The sequence below is a fragment of the Branchiostoma floridae genome, chromosome 19, assembly GCF_000003815.2.
Source record: "Branchiostoma floridae strain S238N-H82 chromosome 19, Bfl_VNyyK, whole genome shotgun sequence".
NCBI lineage: Eukaryota > Metazoa > Chordata > Leptocardii > Amphioxiformes > Branchiostomatidae > Branchiostoma > Branchiostoma floridae.
Genome location: NC_049997.1, coordinates 5524522 through 5546181, shown reverse-complemented (window position 1 = coordinate 5546181; position 21660 = coordinate 5524522). Strand labels below are relative to the sequence as shown.

Below are 21660 nucleotides of genomic sequence, written 5' to 3'. Positions count from 1 at the left end.
AGGTCAGTTCTGACATCTCTGGTGGGACATCTGTGTCATCAGGTGGGACATCTGTGTCATCAGGTGGGACATCTGTGTCATCAGGTGGGACATCTGTGTCATCTGGTGTGTATGTAGTCTGTTGGTCACCTTTGAATTCAAATAACAATTTTAAAATTTAACTCAGAAATATGAAACAATTGAATAATATAGCTTTTCAATTTTACTCATTACAAGTACATGAACCTATAGCAAAAATTTAGACCTTTTTTATAATCATGTTAACTTGTAAGCTATGTTGGTCATCTTTTAATTCATACAGCAATGGTCATTTCATAATGTAGCACAGACATATAAAACCATAAAATATAGCTTTCAATATTGCCTAAGTTAAGTACATTGCCCTATAGTTAGAATATGCCATTTTTTACCATGGCCACATGTAAATTAAGTTACTTTCCTTTAGGTGTTGCAAGATCACATTTTCACAGGCTTTCTGCAATTTCAACATTTTGCAATAATCAATGCTTGCCAGTTATGATGATCTTTTTCTGAATTTTGGGAATATTGCTACTGTTATGCAGAAGAGAGCATGTATACCCATATCACATTGTCCATGATTGTGGCATTCATATTACATTTCACTCTGCTATATAATCAATGACTTATTTTGTACCTGCTATTTTTAGCTGGCTAAGTTTGGTCCTGAGATGATGTTGTCTGTTCTCTGTCAGGTCCACTGTAGACCTGGTCAGTTTTGTGTCATCAAGATGAAGTACGTCCAGCACATTGCTCCTGTTGTGGATGTGTGGATGGTAGAGGGGGTACTCCTGAGGTAGTCTTGGTGTGTGTTGTCCTTTAAATATAAGGTACAGACTGAAGGTGATTAGTATTTTATACATTTTATGATTGAATTATATTTGTTATCACAATACAACATGAAAATTGATTTCGAATTGCATCCTTTTCAGTTTGTCTTCCATTGTGTGTAAATATTATATATTTATATGTAGACAACTCACTTTAAACTGATTTATCATATTAATGATTTTGGTGACAGATTTGGCATGCAATAGACTTTCAGAAAGAGACAATCTTAGAAAATTCTAAGGATATTCAAGGAGGTTAACCTCCTTGGTATATTTAATGATGTACTGATGACTAAGTAAGAAAATTGAAGGTTTTTAATTAATATCAATATAGTTACCGTTAGCAGTAGATGTAGTGAGTAGGTAGACCAGAGCCTTCCTGAAGTCCTGTATGTTGATGGTTGTCTTCACAGAGATGCTCTCAGCACAGAGCTGCTGTACGGTTTCCTCACTTACCAAACTACTGACCAGAAGGTCATTCAGTTTCCCATTTTTGTACATGAACCACAGTTCACCCAGGCCACCCAAATCTGTACATTGCAGGTAGAAGACCAGACTGCCTATCCTTATGCCAGTGACATTAACACCTTTGAATTTCTCTATCTGTTCTATTGCCTCTGCAGTGTCAAGCAAGTCTTCCATGGTCTTTATTTCAGGCTTCACCTGTTCCAGCAATTCAAGTATCTCGTCTGTTACTGTGGTGAGATCCAAAGTGACTAGTTTTTCTCTTGCTGAAGCATAGCTTTTCATTTGCTTTGGGTATTTAACACTGGGCCTGACTTGTGCAAGTATTTCCACCACAATGGGCAGTGGAGGGGGAGCTCCTGGAAAAGAATTAAGCATTCATTGCATTTTGTACTGTGATCATGAGTAACAATGTCTTTCCAAACCAGAAGACAATGCAAATGCAAAGAAGACTCTCCATGATCTCATACCTTCACCAGATTGTATTAACCTTTTCGAGTTTGGTTTGGTTTATTGAGATCTCCACTAGGGATTCAACATAGTCTTCCTGGAGTCCAGATTGAAATAATACAGACTGAATATAACAACAGAAATATACTATAAATCATTACTTTGAAATGACAGAAAACAAATGTAGGTTGAACTCAAAATCAGAGTGATAGTCATAACTCAAGCTATAAAATAAATCAATCATGCTCCAATTTATTGTCAACAAATATCAATTGGAATAAACAAAAAACTTGATAGCATTTACTAAAAATTAAGGCAGGAGAGGTTGGAGGTCGAAGCAATATGAGAAATATCATTTCCTATTGATTATGCAAATAAATTCCTCATTTGCATAACATATCTCAGGTGATCATCTTTCTACCCAATAGCACAAATTGTTCCATATGTATGTATTCAAATTGCAAAGAAGGCTTTTGTAGCATTTGCTCATAAATTACTACATGATTTATGTCCAATAATGTTCATCTTTACTTAGCTTTGTAATACTGTAAATTCCCATCACTTACCACTAAGGAATTGTAGTATTTTCTCATTAATCATGCAAATGAGGTCTTTATTAGCATAATTGATATCTATTGCCATTCCTCTCTGCATAATTTGACAAGTTTGAGAGTCCAGTATTATGCAATGCAGTGGATTTATAAACTTTCTAATTAATCATGCAAATTAGCAATTGATTTGAATAATTTGTATCATCCAGCAACATATTCTCGAGTTATTCTCTTCCAAAGTTTGAAACAAAATTGGCCCGATAGTTCTGAAAAAAGCCCAACTTACAACATATACTATGATATAGCACTTTCTGCTCCAAGAGCTATCTACCACACCCAAAAATCATGAAAACAGCATGTCTACCACGAGATGTAAAAAAAAGGATGTTCCACTGCAGTACCTTACAAAGTTGCTAGGGTGCCTATTATTGAACTTGAATGACCTTTATTTCCAACCCCTTTCATTACCTACCTACTACATGTAAATATCATCAGACTGAATCTTTCAAGGCTTCTTGAATCATGCTGTTCACAGACAGACATGCAGACGGACAAACACACCAAAAACATAACCTTCTTGGCAAGTGTAATAAAGCACCTGACATTATTCTACTGCTGACAGGTATTGCCTACAAGTTACCTTTGAAGGCCTTCCTACTTTCCCCAGTCTCACCAGTAGGATCCATGTCTCTCTTTCTGTTTGGGAGTTTTCCAGGATGTTGTGTGTTGTTACCTGTGGATAAAGTTCAAATGATTAGTAAAGCTACTGTACCAGGAAAAGCAATTGCAGAATGTACAATGTATCCGGCACAAGATTTACTGTTGTTGCTAATTTGTCATTCTTTTATTAAAAAAAAACAATCAAAAACATTTTGTTAAACAAGGTTTGGAAATTCGGGTTGAAGTCTGACAATATAAGGTTGCATCTTCATGCATTTATACTTTTACTCCAAATAGATCACACAGTGACTCCAGTTATAAATTAAAGAGTTTGAAGGCATTGTGTATGGCCACCTCACAACATTTTAGATGAAATAGGAGAATGTGAAAAACATAGATTTAAGAAATTGCAGGCATCCTCACCTTCAGCCTACTGTGGTAGTCAATTAGATAGCAGGGAGAAGTTTAAGATCTTTATGCAAGGCTCAAAATTCAACGGGGGAATACAAATGTCACAGGTACACACTGACAGGAAAAATCTTATTTTGCAAATCTTTGGTCCAGAAAAGAAAACGTAGAATTTCTTACTCAGCACAATCTAATATGCAAACCTTACCGCCTCTCTTAAGAGCATAAATGTTGAATTTTCTTTTACATTTTCTTCTTGCAAGAATATTTTTCTTCATATAAGAACTGTCCATGGGGTAAGCAAAATAAGCGAAAATCATTTTGGCAGTGTATGTAATTCTAAATTTGGTACAACATCAACATTTCAGGGATGATTTATTAGCAATTGACTGTAATAATTTTATCATATACAGTTGTATAATAGCTTTTTCTTAGCCTGGGTACCATCCGGAAAGCAGTTCGCTCCGGCGTTCCTTATATACTATATACAGTCGCTTCTAGCTCTGACATTCATTATACACTATATACAGTCGCTTCTCTGTGTTTCCGTCTGGGAACGCGGACCATCTTAGCATCTGGAATCGTACAAAAAGTGGAAGCAGGCGCTGATTGGTCCCTACACATGACCGAATTACGGAATGGGTTCAAGCGCTCGTTCGAACCGGTGTTCCAACACCGGACAAGCCCTCTGTCCTGTTGCCATCGAACGAGTGCTCTAGAACCCATTCCTTGATTCGCTCATTAACTGATTTTACCACCAAAAGGTTTGAATGCGCACGTCTCCAGACGGATAGCAGAAGCGAACATAGGAGCGAACTACTATCCGGATGGTACCCAGGCTAGCTTTTACTAGTGTACAGTAACTTCTTATACTGGTTCTATTATAAGTACTTTGTTCTATCAACATTTAAGACGTGAAAAAAGTCAGCAATTCACTACTTCATCTGTTTGGTGCAACTTAAAAGCCTTCAATTTTTGGTTTGCACCGTCAAAAACGTTACATTTTTCAACAATGGAAATACATATAGAATACAACACGGTGTATTCCGTATCGCTCAAGGTATCAGCCCGACCGCGGGTCGGATCGCCCGAAGGCCGGAGGGTGGTCCGACCCGTGGGAGGGCTGAGACCGAGGGTGATGCGGAATACACCGTGTTGTATTTTATTTATGTCATACCCACCTGAGAAAACTACTGTTTTTGATGTGAAATGCGCCAGAAGTTGAACAAATTTGTTGCCCTCGAAAAAAAACCGTTGCAACAGTAATGTTCAGACGTCCGAATCAGGTATTCGAACTTTCGATGGCGCCGTAATCGGCCCACTCGAAACAGTTCGATTTATTCGAATGGAGCGCGTGTGATAAGGCCGGGCCGTACGGAAAGTTATCATCCGGTCCGGAACACCCGTATCGAATGTTTTCGCGTCACAGGTATGACATAAAGCAATATACAATGCAGCCCTGCAATCTTAATAATGAAAGTAACAAAAGGGGTCTGTTAAGTGCCAATCATTGCTGTTATATTTTGCTCAAAAATTCAATCATTATCAACTGAAGATGATTTTGTGACCTTCATAATGCAGGTACATGTACCTTCAAGTTGACAACTGTTGGTGACAGATACTGATTCAGAAGCTTTTCGTACCTTCCTCTATCTCCTCACCATGTACTGCACTCTGCTCCTGGCCTGTAGCAGGCTGTTTTGCACCAGTATCTGTGGGCACATTTCAAGTTGTTAGATGCATGTAACATTCATTACCATAATACCGACACTAATCATAATACCATGAAATAAATAAGCGATGAATTTAAGGAAATCTACTTGACTGTGCAGCAACAGTAATTTCTGAGGTATGCACACTTCAGACATCCACATGTTCAACACACTTTGAATGGTTTTGATATCGATGCATTCATAAACAACTAGAAAGGCAGACATTTGCTTGAGAGCAAATACAGCATATTTCAGCCATTCCCCCCCCCATGCAACAATAGACAGTTCCAAAATCATCCATGTGTGAAAAGGGAACACTTCTGCTTAAATAACACTTTTACTAAGCACAATATTACACCCTTGTTTTTCTAACCACTTGCCTACTAGTTTTAAAAGAGGCGTTGCCTGGAGAGTAATGGCTGCAATGATTTGAAATTCGGTGGATATTGCTCTGTTGTGCTTATTATTTATGTGTGAGGCTGAGAACTTATTGATCGTAACTGGGAAAAATTATGCGTTGATCATTTGTTAAATTAATATCGCTTGAGAAATTGCAATAAACTTGAAAAGTTATGGTAATAGATGTTACATCCATGAAACAATTTGAACCAAATTAAAGGCATATACTATACATAAAAGGTGTAATGGTTCTTAAAATTGTATAATATGATTTTAGCTTCAACTAGAGTTCCACGAACACATACCTTTGCCAAATAAACCAGGTTTGTTATGTAGAATGATGTCTGTAGACATATTATTAAATGTGTTACTCATTACATTTTATTTTATATGCCTGGAGTTGGTTCATAACATTTCGCCATTGCTTATTGTACAAATTAGATCCCTATTTACATAATGATATTAAATTGTATCAAGCATCATTTAAGCTATCAGCATACCAAAAATCACGATGATCCTTTCATCCCTTTTTTACTTATTCTCTTTCAAAGTAGGAAACAAAACCGGCTCCTGCAGTTCAAGAAAAGACGTTTAGTGGACCCAAACATGTCTCTCTGCCATCTTTCTCAGTTACATATGTGAGAAGTTTGAAAGTCCCAGAATGCAGTGGATTTATCAAATTTCCTCATTGATTATGCAAATAAGCTGTTAATTTGCATAACTAGTATCTCATTATATAAGTTTTTACTTCAGCTCACTACATGCCAAAAATCATGACGATCCGAAAATGAGGCCGTCATTTGCATAATTTCGATAGGTGGCGCTCGTGTAGGGCAGCCGCAAGCTTTTGAGCTCTCCCCTACTCTAGCGTCTAAGGTGTCTGCATCCTTATTTCTGAACACTTTGAAGTGCAATATTTACGTAGTGTATGTCTAACCGTCCTGTAAACCGTTTGGTGTCTGTTTGTTTCGTGCTGTGCGGACTTTTGGAGGAGTATCCGACGTCTGTTCGTGCTGTGTGGCCGATCTCTGTCTTCTGAAATGGCGTCCATTGGAGTTCTACGTTACTCCGCTGGATTCCTGAGAGGCCTGCGGCGATGTACACAGGGTTTCATCGACGTACAAGCCAAGGAAAAGCTGAAAACCTACGGACTATTCAAAAGAGGTAGACCGAGAGGAAGGAAAGCAGGTACAAACTTTGCTCGTAATATCTCTACAATTGTTGGAAATCGACCCTCCCCATCTCTGCAAAGTGATCACCCTTTGATATGTAAATCAGCGTCGGACTTTCTATGTGGCCCTGATCCATTCAACAAGCGTTACCTGCGTCCTATCACCTGTGATCGTACCAAGGCGCCCCGGCGGAATGTAAACAACAACAGACCCAGGTGTGGTTATCAGCTACCAACATTCCAGATCTTTAACCCAAGATCGCTGTTAAACAAACTGGACGAGTTCCAGTCCGTACTTTCGATTAACAACACTGACATAGCCGTAGTCTCCGAGACGTGGTTTACCCCTGCAACACCCGACCAGCTTATGTCAGTCGACGGTTTTTCGGTGTTCTCCAAATGTCGTCCCGATCGTCGAGGAGGCGGCGTCGCCGTTTATGTGAAAGACAGCCTCCCGTCAAGTCTTCTCGACACCTTCGTTCCTGACGAACTCGAGTGTTTGTGGGTTAAGATCCGGCCGTACCGTCTTCCACGGAACGTTTCCAGCCTAGCCGTTTGTGCCGTGTACTCTCCACCTAACTCCGGTCACGACGAGCTACTTGTCGATCACTTAGTGGATACGATTGACTCTCTCCGTGTGAAGTATCCTGACATAGGGATAGCCGTTGCTGGTGACTTTAATCGGGTCGACGTAACAAGAGTGTGTGCAAGCCACAACCTGTGCCAGGTGGTGAAGCAACCCACGAGAGGCCAAGTCACTTTGGATCTCCTGATCACCAACCTGGCATCGCACTACTTACCTCCGACCATCTCACCTCCCTTAGGAACTAGTGATCACAACACGGTGGACTTTCAACCTAAAACTAGAACCGTGATCAACAGGACAGTGAGACGTGTGTACAGACCTATCAAAGACTCAGCATTGCGACTATTCGGGCAATGGATTACATCTCATCGCTGGTCTGAAGTCTACACCGCTACCTCCGTTTGTGACAAATCCCGAGCTATGTACACGACGCTCCAAGGTCAAATCGATCACTTCTTCCCATTAAAGGTTTCCCGTTCTCACCACCAAGACAAGCCTTGGCTGTCAGCTGAGGTCAAATCCCTCATACATCGCAGACAACAAGCCTTTGCCAGGAATGATGATTCCACCTGGAAACACCTTAGGAACAAAGTCCAAAGGAAAATCGGGGACTTAAAAGGGACCTACTACAACTCCAAAGTAAAGTCTATGAAGAAGGACAATATCACACAGTGGTACAAGGAGATAAAAACCATGATGAACTCATCCTGTTCCGAACCGGTCATTCACATCAATGGGTTCGCCCCCGATGACAAACCCGGTATTGCCATGGAGATTAACAAAACACTCGGATCAGTGATACAGTCTCTACCTGCCATCGACACAACAGCACTGCCCGCGTACTTACCTTCGTTTCCGGCACCATGTGTTCAACCCTGGGATGTCTACAAAGAACTACAAAGGGTCAAAACACGCAAAGCAGCTGGACCAGATGGCATACCTGGTAAAATAATCAAAGAATTTGCGTGTGAACTGAGCGAACCCTTCACCGACATTCTCAATAGCTCCCTCCAACAAGGCTTAGTGCCGGACGAATGGAAATGTGCGGTCATTGTTCCAATACCTAAGACAAAACCTCCTTCGATAACCGAACTTCGTCCGATCTCCTTGACATCCCTGCTAGCGAAAGTTGCCGAACGTTTTGTCTCGCGGTGGGTGTTGACCGACATCGTTCCTCAAATCGATGTTCAACAGTACGGCTGCCTCAAGGGCAAATCGACAACACACTGCCTTCTAGATTTGACCAACGAGGTTTTCAAAGCCACCGATAAACCCGGCGTCCTGTGTTCTCTTGTTTCAACCGATTATAGCAAGGCCTTCGATCGTGTGTGTCATAACCTTGCTATCCAACGTCTGCTTGATCTCGGCCTGCGCCCCTCCGTGACAAGATGGATTGTAGACTTCCTCTCTAACAGGAGCCAGGCTGTACGTTACCACGGAACACTTTCCGACAGCTTGAAGGTGACCTGTGGGTTACCCCAGGGGACTCTACTCGGGCCTTTGATTTTCCTTGCGTATATCAACAGCGCCGCACATCAGGCTGCCTCCAAACGCTGGAAATTCGTTGATGACCTGAATTTGTTGGAAATAAGAACCCCCAACTTAAATCCTTCAAGTATGCAGCAGGACTTGAACGACTTGGACAACTGGTCTCGAACCAGCCATATGAAACTGCATCCCAAGAAGTGTCAAGTCATGCATATTCAATTCAGGAAGACCCCGTACCCAACACCTCCTCTCACGATCGACAACACAGAGCTCCAACAGGTTGTAGTTATGAAAATCCTGGGTGTGCTGCTTCAGTCTGATTTACGATGGAACTCCCATGTCGACTCCATTTGTAGCAAATCAAGTCGACGTCTGTGCCTCCTCCGCAAACTGAAACACTTTCACGTATCCATCGACGACCTTGTCACAGTGTATGTGTCTTACATCCGACCAGTCCTGGAGTATTGTGCCCCTGTCTGGCATTCCGGGCTCACCACTGCACTTAGTGACAGGATAGAGAAGGTCCAACGGAGAGCTGTGCGTATTATACTGGGGCACAACTACACGTCTTACACCGATGCCTGTTCTGACTTGGGACTACCTTCTCTACAAGCACGACGTCTTGACCTGATAAAAAACTTTGCTAACTCTCTCAGACAGTCTGAACATTTCTTGCACTTACTGCCACCAGCCAGAGGTGAGATCAGTGGCAGACTGACAAGATCATCCCACAAACTGAACACTACTCGCTGTAGAACTGAACGCTATCGCAACAGCGCTGTACCCTTCATGGTCCGCCTTTTGAACGAGTAATTGTCACCTCAGTGTTTTTGTACCAAATAGCATTATGTATTTTGAATAGCTATATACTGATATTACTGTGTTAAGTAAATTCTATCTTAAATGTTTTGGTAATGACACTTCATTTTATCCCAATACTTTTTTAATTTGTCGGTCTGAAATGCCTTTTAAGAACTATGTTATTGCCTCGATTTTAACCACTTTGATGTTAACGGTTTGTAATGACAAGTCGCAATTCAGTCGTGTGGCTGCAATGTCATTGTCAATTTGTTGAATTTCAAAATAAACCAGTCATATAATTGATATGCGTTCATATTTCTCTCTTCGTCATCTATATAAGTTTGAAAGTCCTATCATGAAATGCAGTGGATTTATGAACTTTCCTCATTAATTATGCAAATTAGTTGCTGATTTGCATAATTAGTATTCCATTGTGTACATTCATTGTTACTTGGGTTATCTACATACCAAAACCATGACGATCCATCAACACGTTCTCGAGTTATTCTCGTCCAAAGTTTGAAAGGAAATTGGCGACTGCAGTTCCAAACAAGCCGCTAGGGAGTCCAAACTTGCAGCACTTACTCTCTGCCCCAAGAGCTATCTACCACTCAAAAATCATAACCACAGCAAGCCCAGAACACGAGATATAAAAAAAATTGAGGTTTTGCTGCAGTACCTTAGCAAGCCGCTAGGGGGCCCATTATCGAACTTGACCTTTGTTTTCCAGACCCCTACCCACCTACCAAATATTATTGGGATCCATCCAAGGCTTCTTGAGTTACACTGTTAACACACACACACAGACACACAGACTCACAAGCCTAAAACATAACCTTAGCCATTCTGGCAAAGGTAAATATAACCTCCATGTCACTTTGTCATGACACTGGAAGCTATCTACCACCCAAATGTCAAGACCATATCACGTCTGGGATAAGAGATACATTAAAAAGACCCTGCTATGATGGAATATTCACATTAAATTAAATATGCAAATGTGTTCTTATTCTGCATATCTAGTATTTCTTTTTGTACAACATTGTCTAAGGTACCTACATACCAAAAATAATTAAAATCCATTGTTCCCTTCTTGAGTTATGAAAAAGTCCATTTTACCAACAAATTCCTACCCATTTTGAACTACATGTACATGGTACGGTCCGCCTGTCTGGAAAGGTCAAGGAGCCTGACCCATTGGCCTTAGCAACGCGTCAACAGCGCTGCACAGCTGCCACGGGTGGAATCAACCAAACCAGACTGGGGGGTTGTAATGCTTCAGAAGTTTTTGACAAAAATGCCCCGGCTACCCGTAAACTGGCTGCAAGGGGGCCCAAACTTATGTCACTAACTCCTGAGCACAAGAGCTATCTAACACACAAAATTCGTGACCATAGCATGTTTAGAAGATGAGGAAACACACCCGGAAGTTGCGCTGCAGTACCAAGGCAAGCCGCTAGGGGGCCTGTTATCGAACACCCCCTTCGTTTTCCAGACCCCTACTCACCCACCAAATATCATCAGCGTCCGTCGAAGTCTTCTCGAGTTATGCTGTCCGCGGACAAAAGTTTGCGAGTAAACCGGCGCCTGCACTTCCAACAAAGCCGCTAGGATGCCCAAACTCGCAGCAATCACTCTCTGCTTTAAGGGCTCCCTACCGCTCAAAAATCACGACCACAGCATGTCCAGAACCCGAGATATCAAGCATGGAGGTTCCGCTGCAGTACCTTAGCAAGCCACTATAGGGGGCCTATTATCCAACTCCTTCATTTTCCAGACCCCTACCCACCCACCAAATATCAGCTGCATCCGTCAAACTCTTCTTGCTGTTATGCTGTTCACAAACGGGCAAAACACACAACCGGACCGAAAATATAACCTTAGCCATTCTGGCAAAGGTAATAAAGATTTTGGGTTATGAGAATGATGATAAATGTTACACCTCACCTTGTATGGTTTTGGCAGTCAATGATTTCTATAGCCAAAAAAGTTAATGTAAACTGACTTACCTGTGTCTCTACTTGTACAGGCTTTGATGAACTGCTGATGGGACTCTTCCCAGCACTTTAAGGACAGAAGCTGCTGTTTGCCCCTTGCTGCTGTTTTGAACTCTGTTCTGTTCTGTTTCAGCATTTTCTCAATGCTGTGAGCCAAGTATTTTACAGTGGCATCTTTGTCACTTCCATCCATGTCAACAATGGAATGATGCAGTTCATCTACATGTTCACGGATGAAGTCTGTCAATCCTGATTTGCTGGATACAAGAACAGGAACGCCAGCTGCGATGGCCTCCAGGCCGACCAGTCCGAACGGTTCAGCACGAGAAGGCATCAGGACCAGGTGAGCCTGCATCATCTCTTTACAGATGTCCTTCTGTGTGCCATATGAGAGGAGGGTTATTTGTAAGTTGGCTGACTTACATTGCTCAAGGATTGCGTTGCGTGTTTGAAAGTCATCTTCGTCAACTCCTATGACACGATACCTGACTTTCATCTTGTCTGCAACAATGCTCAGGGATTCAACAGCAAGGTCATATCCCTTCAGTTTTTCAGCGCCATTCACCCTACCAATGGACAGAACCACCATTGTCTGTGTGTCCTGGAATTCAGCCTCTGCATCTACAAAGATCTTGGAAGGCCTTGGAACAAACTTGAAATGTTGTGGCCTCTTGCTGGTGGGAATAGCTCTGAACTGGTTCTGAAAGTGGTCAAATGTCTTGTGTCCAAGAGAAAAGACCACATCAGCCTCTTGTGCATCTTGCAGGATGGAGTCTTCCTTCTTCCCAATCCCCATGGCCTTCTCGTCTCCCCTGTAGTACTCGGTGTCCTCTGGTATGTCACTAGAGAAGAGAATGACTCTGGCATCTGGGTACCGTTCTTTCTTTATCACTACTGTTGCCCTACTTGTGACACCAGCATGCCCAACAATGCTCCGAATCTTTGAGGGAAGATGTGGGTATTTGGACCGGTGGTCAAAGGTTAGCCAGCCAGGTGATGGGTCAGTTCTTGTGTCACATGGGTCAATTTTAAGCAGTAACAATTCCACTCCATCTTGCTGTGCATCTTTTTTGTCGTCTTCAGTTGCTTGTAAAACAGCAGTAAACACAGGGATGTCTTGTGCATTCTCCTTGAGTATTTTTCCCAGCTGTGGATTTATGGAGATCTCGCCTTGTGATGCATTGGACTCATCCTGAACCAGCAATACAGCAAGGCTTTCTGTTACAAGGAGAAGTTTATTTATTGTTACTTCAACATACATGTAAAACTATGCATTTAACAAGTGTATTTAATCAGTGAGTAATTGGAATGTTATGTGAGATCCCATGGCACAATCGGCAGCACGTTAGGCTCAGGTCCTAATTTTGGTACATGTGAGGATAACCTCCTTGGCACATGCAATGCTCTTTTCAACGTCAGTTGATAATTGAGAGGTTTCCGAATACAGTTAGTCTAATCGTACAACTAGTAGTGTCTGTACCCCAAGTAGTGTCCGTACCCCCAGCAGTGTCTGTACCCCCAGCAGTGTCTGTACAGTGTACCCCCAGTAGTGTCTGTACCCCCAGTAGTGTCAGTACCCCCGGTAGTGTCAGTACCCCCAGTAGTGTCTGTACCCCCAGTAGTGTCAGTACCCCCAGTAGTGTCTGTACCCCCAGTAGTGTCAGTATCCCCAGTAGTGTCTGTACCCCCAGTAGTGTCAGTACCCCCAGTAGTGTCTGTACCCCCAGTAGTGTCAGTACCCCCAGTAGTGTCTGTACCCCCAGTAGTGTCTGTACCCCCATTAGTGTCAGTACCCCCAGTAGTGTCTGTACCCCCAGTAGTGTCAGTACCTCCAATAGTGTCAGTACCCCCAGTAATGTCTGTACCCCCAGTAGTGTCCATACCCCCAGTAGTGTCTGTACCCCAGTAGTGTCAGTACCCCCAGTAATGTCTGTACCCCCAGTAGTGTCCATACACCCAGTTGTGTCAGTACCCCCAATAGTGTCTGTACCCCCAGTAGTGTCAGTACCCCCAGTAGTGTCTGTACCCCCATTAGTGTCAGTACCCCCAGTAGTGTCTGTACCCCCAGTAGTGTCTGTACCCCCAGTAGTGTCAGTACCCCCAGTAGTGTCAGTACCCCCAGTAGTGTCCCTACCCCCAGTAGTGTCTGTACCCTCAGTACTGTCAGTACCCCCAGTAGTGTCTGTACCCCCAGTAGTGTCAGTACCCCCAGTAATGTCTGTACCCCCAGTAGTGTCCATACCCCCAGTAGTGTCCATACCCCCAGTAGTGTCTGTACCCCCAGCAGTGTCAGTACCCCCAGTAGTGTCAGTACCCCCAGTAGTGTCTGTACCCCCAGTAGTGTCTGTACCCCCAGTAGTGTCCGTACCCCCAGTAGTGTCTGTACCCTCAGTACTGTCAGTACCCCCAGTAGTTTCTGTACCCTCAGTACTGTCAGTACCCCCAGTAGTGTCTGTACCCGCAGTAGTGTCAGTACCCCCAGTAGTGTCTGTACCCCCAGTAGTGTCAGTACCCCACAGGAGTTTCTGTACCCCCAGTAGTGTCAGTACCCCCAGTAGTGTCAGTACCCCCAGTTGTGTCCGTACCCACAGTAGTATCTGTACCCCAAGTAGTGTCCATACCCCCGGTAGTGTCCATACCCCCAGTAGTGTCTATGCCCTCAGTAGTGTCCATACCCCAAGTAATGTCTGTACCCCCAGTAGTGTCCATACCCCCAGTAGTGTCTGTACCCCCAGCAGTGTCAGTACCCCCAATAGTGTCAGTACCCCCAGTAGTGTCTGTACCCCCAGTAGTGTCCATAACCCCAGTAATGTCCATACCCACTGTAGTGTCCATTAGTGTCCATGCCCCCAGTAGTGTACATTCCCACTGTAGTGTCCATTCGTGTCCATGCCCCCCTTAGTGTCTATATCCCCAGTAGTGTCCGTAACCCCAGTAGTGTCAGTACCCCCAGTTGTGTCCGTACCCACAGTAGTATCTGTACCCCAAGTAGTGTCCATACCCCCGTAGTGTCCATACCCCCAGTAGTGTCTATGCCCCCAGTAGTGTCCATACCCCAAGTAATGTCTATACCCCCAGTAGTGTCTGTACCCTCAGTACTGTCAGTGCCCCCAGTTAAGTGTTAGTACTCCCAGTAGTGTCAGTACCCCCAGAAGTGTCTGTACCCCCAGTAGTGTCCGTACCCCCAATAGTGTCTGTACCCCTATTAGTGTCCATACCTCCAGTAGTGTCAGTACCCACAGTAGTGTTCGTACACCTAGAAGTGTTCGTACCCCCAGTAGTGTCCGTACCCCCAGTAGTGTTCGTACCCCCAGTAATGTCCATACCCCAAGTAGTGTCCATACCCCCAGTAGTGCCCATACCCCCAGTAGTGTCCGTACCCCCAGTAGTGTCCATACCCCCAGTAGTGTCCGTACCCCCAGTAGTGTCCTACCCCAATTAGTGTCCGTACCCCCAGTAGTGTCCGTACCCCCAGTAGTGTCTGTACCCCCAGTAGTGTATGTACCCCCAGTAGTGTCTGTACCCCCAGTAGTGTCTGTACCCCTAGTAGTGTCTGTACCCCCAGTAGTGTCAGTACCCACAGTAGTGTTCGTACACCTAGAAGTGTCCGTACCCCCAGTAGTGTCCGTACCCCAGAAGTGTCCGTATCCCCAGTAGTGTCCGTACCCCCAGTAGTGTCAGTACCCCCAGTAGTGTCTGTACCCCCGTAGTGTCAGTACCCACAGTAGTGTTCGTACACCTAGAAGTGTCTGTACCCCCAGTAGTGTCAGTACACCCAGTAGTGTCCATACACCCAGTAGTGTCCGTACCCCAGAAGTGTCAGTACCCCCAGTACTGTTAGTACCCCCAGTAGTGTCAGTACCCCCAGTAGTGTCAGTACCCCCAGTAGTATCAGTACCCCCAGTCGTGTCCATACCCCCAGTAGTGTCCGTACCTCCAATAGTGTCCATACCCCCAGTAGTGTCCGTACCCCCATATCCACAATAGTCAGTATCCACAATAGTGTTCATACACATAGAAGTGTCCGTACCCCCAGTAGTGTCCGTACCCCCAGTAGTGTCAGTACCCCCAGTTAGTATCAGTACCCCCAGTAGTGTCTATACCCCCACTAGTGTCCGTACCCCCAATAGTGTCCATACCCCCAGTAGTGTCCGTACCCCCATACAAACTACGAACATAAAACCGCTGCGAATATTTCTGCATTTACAGTAACTTACTCCTGTTGCAATGTTGATTGTCCAATCATTTACCACTTAGAAGAATACGAGCGATCGCTGTTGTTCTTTACATCTGGGGTATTCGACGGCTGGTGCCTACCAGGACTTCAGTATATTGGATTAAAAATTCATATTTAAATTAGCAGATCAAATTACGGGCTAATATGTAAATCAATCTTTTACCAAACATGTGCTATTTGCACTGCGTCACCGTGACATCATCGCGATCGCTCGTATTATGGCACTTTTACATTAATCATGCAAATTAGGGACCTATTTGCATAATTGGTATCTGTTAATGTTCTACCTGCCACAAACTACAAATATTACAAGTATTTGAGCCCTTGAATGGTTAACACTACAAATATAGGTTTAAGGCACCTAGTTCGATTTTTAGTGCATTAAACTTGGAAATATTCTGGATGAGAGAATCGGTATGATATTGACATTTACTTCACCAAGCTAAGTTTGTATCATTATTTCGTACTTTCAGCATTTTAAAGGACGCTAAAACATGCCGCAAACGACCCCCTTTGATTTATTGCGTCCCTCAATAAATCAGCACAGGATCGAGCCATTAATGGTTTCCCGTCGGAAATTTTTTGTGAGGTCACCGAGCTCATTGAACCTGATTTGCCTGTTTGTAAAACAAAACCTGATTCGATGAAGTGACGATATCTCCAGAATCATTTGGGATGATGTTCGCGTGCGTTCTGAAAATTTGATATAATGGCACGTGCAGCACTCAGATTTTCAATGAGTTCTCACCACCCAACGACGTCTCAACTTTGCTCAATGAGGTTGATATGTAATGAGATAGTGTTATTTAAGCTTACTGTGTGTAAAAATGACTTAAAAATTGAATTTGAAAAGACAAAAAATTGCATTGCATGCATTTAAATATGCAAATTAAGTGCCAGTTTGCATAATTTGCACTTGATGATATGCATCTCTGTCTAAGCTACCTTCATACCAAATACCATGTTACCTTGTTAAATTGTTGTTCCCTTCTTCAGGTATCCTCCTTAGAACATTTTGACAGAAATGCCCCTGCAGTTCCAAAGCAACGTACTAGGAGGCCCAAATATACACCACATATTCCTTACGTTACAAGCTATCTTCCACCAAAAAAATCAAGACCATAGCACATCCAGGTCAAAAGATAGAAAAAACGGAATTTCTGCTGCAGTGCCAAGGTCACATACCAGGGGCCCAAAATTGACCTTGACCTTCGTCTTCCCAACCCTACCCACATACCAGATATCATCGTAATCCATCAAGTGGTTCTTGAGTTATGCTGACCTCAAAAATCCAGAAACACAGACAAACAAACAACAAACCCAAAACTATATCTCATACAGATGATAAACGCCGCTGCTCCTAAAAGGCTACAAAACATATGCAAAGCACTGGGTCGGGCCTTACATCTGCTTGGAGATTAGCTTGGCGGCAGCAGAGGGTATTTTCTGGTAACAAGTAACGTTACTTACTTACCCATGGTTATCCGTTAGTTGCTACGTTGTCTTGAAGTCGCAGCTTCTGGTGAGAAAACGAGATGTTTGAGTAGGACGACAAAAGCGGAAGTATTGTGGTTCCACGATGCACAGTAGTTAGACGCCTTTTTCCATAAATGTACGTAAGGCTTGGCGAAGTTTGGTCGACAAAATACGAAGAATCAATTCTTCGGATGCTTTTGAAATCGGTTTGAGGAAAAAGACTACAGCAGGTGCTCGAAATGTTAACATTTTGTGCGAATTTTACACTAGTAATGGATGTTTCCTGTGCCCGGAAGTGAAACTTAACTTGATAGCGCTGCTAAAAGTTTACAACTTTAACAAAGTTGGAAAGTATTGTTGTAGATAGCGATGGAAGAACATAATCTTTTATGTGGTCACAATAAATAACCCACGTTACCTGCGTTGTACATCAAAAAAGTGCGTCATCTCCCATGGTTTCAAGTTTGATAGTACCAGCTAACGGTAGCGTCCCTGGATAAGGTCAAAGTGCACATTGAAAGGGACACTTGTTACGCTCCTTCTCATTGGCCGATCTTCTCATGGAAGTTTTCCTCTATCTGATGTTTGCCTGTGTGAAAATGTTTAGCACTAAATCATCCAGTGTAGAAAGTATTTGTATATGTACTTATAATTTTATTTAGGATATGTTTGATAGCTTCAAAATGTTAGTCAGCAGATTTTCAAGGCCGCACCAATCGTAGACCCCGAAACTTAACACCTGCACATGGTCAGTTACACCTGCACAATGGCATTCTTTATTGGACACCATTCGTGGGATATACCACAAAGAATCGCTGGGGGGGGGGGGGGGGACCGGGGAAAAGCAAAACCTTCTCAACATTTTAACGAACTGTCTGATCTTTGTTCATCGAAGTTGTGAACTAAGGTAGATTCTCAGCAAATGTTTTACTTAAAGGTGGAAGTTTCTTTCCGGCTTAATTCCCTTGCAATATTTAGTTTGAATTAGTCATAATGTTCAGTGTATGGGTATGAGATTTGTATTACCACCTAGGTTGGTCTGATAATGTTTATTCACTGTCACTGCGTTACAGCTAGGGGAGTCTAACTGTCACGTTGGTCACACTGACGATGCATAACGCCAATAATGCTAGCGCTGCACGGCGCACTGAAAAGCATAAAAGGATCCGATCGAGTACTTTACTTTGGCTAAACTTGTCTATGTGTTTGTTTTGTAAATGTTCTCTACTCGCTTTTATTTGGAGCGACATGCCTTTGAAAGTGATCCTCTTTTGTTTGTAAGTTCCGTAGTAGAAGGTAGCCTAGCCTTCTTCGCGGCCTTCCACAATAGCTTGCGTTTATTGTTGGTGAGCACTAATTCGCGACATATTCAACAGGTTTTTATGCCGGGAAATTCGTGTCTGCGCCCAACAATAAACGCCAGCGCTCGTAGAAGGCCGCGAAAGAGGCGCTAGGGGAACGGGACCAAACAACTAAACAAAGCTTCAGCCCAAACAAAAAGGAGCTTTCTGATGATACACAGCACAACACAATACTATATAACTATTAAAAGGGACAATAGAGATATGGTCGGCTTAACTCATGTCTCCGAACTTTTTTGCGCCAAATTTACTCTGTATATACATACGCATGGTCTCTGTATTGACATGAGATAAAGAGCTATATAATCTTTCTATATATCAACCCAAGCCACCGTAGCTGATATCGTTAGCATAAAGTCATAATCATTTTTGTTTGCTTAGTACAAGTGTGTATATTATATATAAGATTGTTGGTGCTGGATTAAAGAAGCGTCACTACAGTTGAACAAAATGGAAACGATGGTGTGGTTGATGAGGAATTTGAAGCGCAGGATCTCGTAGAAGCTGCACTGGTCGTTTGATGCAGTACGCGATGATGATGGCGTCCCCCACCGGATCTTCTCCTCAAGGTTGATTGGGGGTTCTCCATAACATCAAGAAAGAAAATTAGATATCCCTCTCAGATCTAAGGAAGTCGGCGATAATCTATTTACATGCATATCCAAAATACTAACAATCGTGAGAAAAATGCAAGCAGTTTGGGACATTTTACCAAGTCAAGAAAATACTAGTAGATGAATTTATGCAGAATTAGAAAAAAAAGAAAACTATAGGGAAAAAATCACCTTACCTGTCCCACAGTGTCTCACCTTGCATTTACGATTGGAAAGTCGTATGTTTAAACCTCCGATTCGGCCGGGTCATGCAAAAGGCGAAAGAAAATAGCTCAAACTGCTTTCAAACTGCTTTCTCTCAGCACTTTCACTCAGCATGAGAAAGAGTATAGAAGTTAAACATACTTAGCTAAAGATGGACTAGCCCCATACGCACAATGTTTTTTGTCTGTGTGGCCTAAGGGCTACATGCATATAAAATGGTGATTGGCACCGCCCCCTAGCTATACACCGAAATATGTGAAAAAGATGTTTACTTAACGTTATAATGTGTGTATATAGAGGAAACGATTAGTCTTTGGTAAATAAAATATCATTCAGTCATCACATTTTAGTGAAGCAATACGTTGCTAACTTGAGTATTAAAATCAATGGTTCTTTATACGCACATACACGCATGCCTTGTTAACAGGTTTTAAGATCTTACTGTCTATCAGACTTTTGGACAAAAATCACTCAAGAACTGCTGATTTTAACATATCTCCGGAGCTCCATTGAGATGATGAGAGCATAGATTAAGACTTATAGCATATCATAAAATATGAATGTTTAAATAAAAAAATTCATTTTACGACGCTAGCTTCCCATATCTATATCAAACAGTCTTGTTTACATCTGTTTCAAGTCGGAAACGGACAGTTATAGTAGAATTCTACTGTAGCTGTCCGTTTCCGACTTGAAACGTCGTTCGTACGTACGTAAACGTAAACGTAAACGTACGTTCGAACGTAACGGACTGTTTGACGATTAAGGCCAATGCAATGTACTCAATTTACGCTAATCTCCAAGCAGATGTTTAGAGGATGATTCATACCGTTATCAGCATTTGTCCTTAAACGTAGATCTGAAACGTATACATGTACCTGTGTGACGTAACCTGGGTGGTAACAGATAATCATAATTTGCCTCATGAATGCCTGTTTGTTTGTTTGTTTGTTTCTTGAATACTCCAGGAACACAGCTGAAGACGCCCTGCAGGTCATTAACCTGATTCTGGCCGTCTTCATCAGCATCACGTCTTACATCTCCTGTAACGTCGCCAGCGCCTCCGTGGCACGGGTTCTGGTGTCTTAAGAAAGAAACCTCCCCTCACATCTTTCTCGTGTCGTTCTTGATGGCGTAAGGAATGCTAACGTTCATTTACCTGCGCATCTCTTGTGTGCCTCAAATGACTGAATAACTTTTAAACTAGCACATTCCGTTTATAATGTATATTCTGGTCCTCAAAGTGTATTTTATCCATCAAACATTCTTAAATAGGAACAGGTTAAAATTCATTTACCTGTACACCTCTTGTACTAGCCCAACAGCGATATGTTATGTCTATCTAGAACTTTCGCAAGAATTCGTGCGGTATACGTACTAGTTTTGATGTGTGGCATAAATCTTCAATGCAAGAGTACTGTTAATGTCTGTTTCAAGTGGAAAACTGTAAAGACATGTTTAGTCTGACCGGGTTCTGTTCCAGATGCCGGAAGAAGCGCTCGTTCCGAGAAAAAAGGTGGACGAGTCGTCTCCAAACGCCACCACAGCGCAGATGATGACCAGCTGATCCTCGTTCCGAGAAGAAACGTGGACGAGTCGTCTCCAAACGCCACCACAGCGCAGATGATGACCAGCTGATCCTCGTTCCGAGAAGAAACGTGGACGAGTCGTCTCCAAACGCCACCACAGCGCAGATGATGACCAGCTGATCCTCGTTCCGAGAAGAAACGTGGTCGAGTCGTCTCCAAACACCACCACATCGCTGATGACGACCAGCTACGAAACTCGAAGCTCTCCTCAGTGTAGTGTTTACAGGAGGACACATAGACTTCTAGAGACGTACACTCGACTTGCTTAGCACCTATCTTCCAACAACGGATCACTGACGCCATATTCACATTGTAAATAGAACCATTTATTACCTTGTATATGATAATATAAGACTAAACTCTTGCTGGACAAGGAAGGATAATAAACGTTCTTAGTTACTGTTGGTTGACGTGCCTACTTTTGTCCACATTTTCTACGTGTATAGGCTATCGTGATGGTGTTTAACTGTTAGACATTTCACCTAGCGGATTGGACGTGGACACAGTTGCATCTCAGTATACATGTATACGTTACGGTTTTTTGTACTTGGTCAGTATCTGGGCAGCAAAGAGTCTCTGTACCCACGAAATTTAGTGGGTACAGAGACATCGACAGTACACTTTGAAATTACATAGATCATAG

General features: G+C 42.9%; 2 protein-coding genes across 2 annotated transcripts; both read right to left on the bottom strand.

The window, feature by feature from the left end:
• Positions 1–594: 594 nt before the first annotated feature.
• Positions 595–3034, bottom strand: LOC118406298. The gene is made up of 3 exons (XM_035806229.1): positions 2955–3034; positions 1187–1672; positions 595–835 (listed from the first exon to the last, which is right to left on the bottom strand). The coding sequence occupies exons 1-3, from the start codon at positions 2998–3000 to the stop codon at positions 645–647; spliced, it is 723 nt and encodes a 240-aa protein (XP_035662122.1). The 5' UTR covers positions 3001–3034; the 3' UTR covers positions 595–644.
• A 1974-nt stretch (positions 3035–5008) lies between these two features.
• Positions 5009–17251, bottom strand: LOC118407117. Its single transcript, XM_035807536.1, has 3 exons — positions 17248–17251; positions 11549–12754; positions 5009–5094 (listed from the first exon to the last, which is right to left on the bottom strand). The coding sequence occupies exons 1-3, from the start codon at positions 17249–17251 to the stop codon at positions 5009–5011; spliced, it is 1296 nt and encodes a 431-aa protein (XP_035663429.1).
• Positions 17252–21660: the final 4409 nt, after the last annotated feature.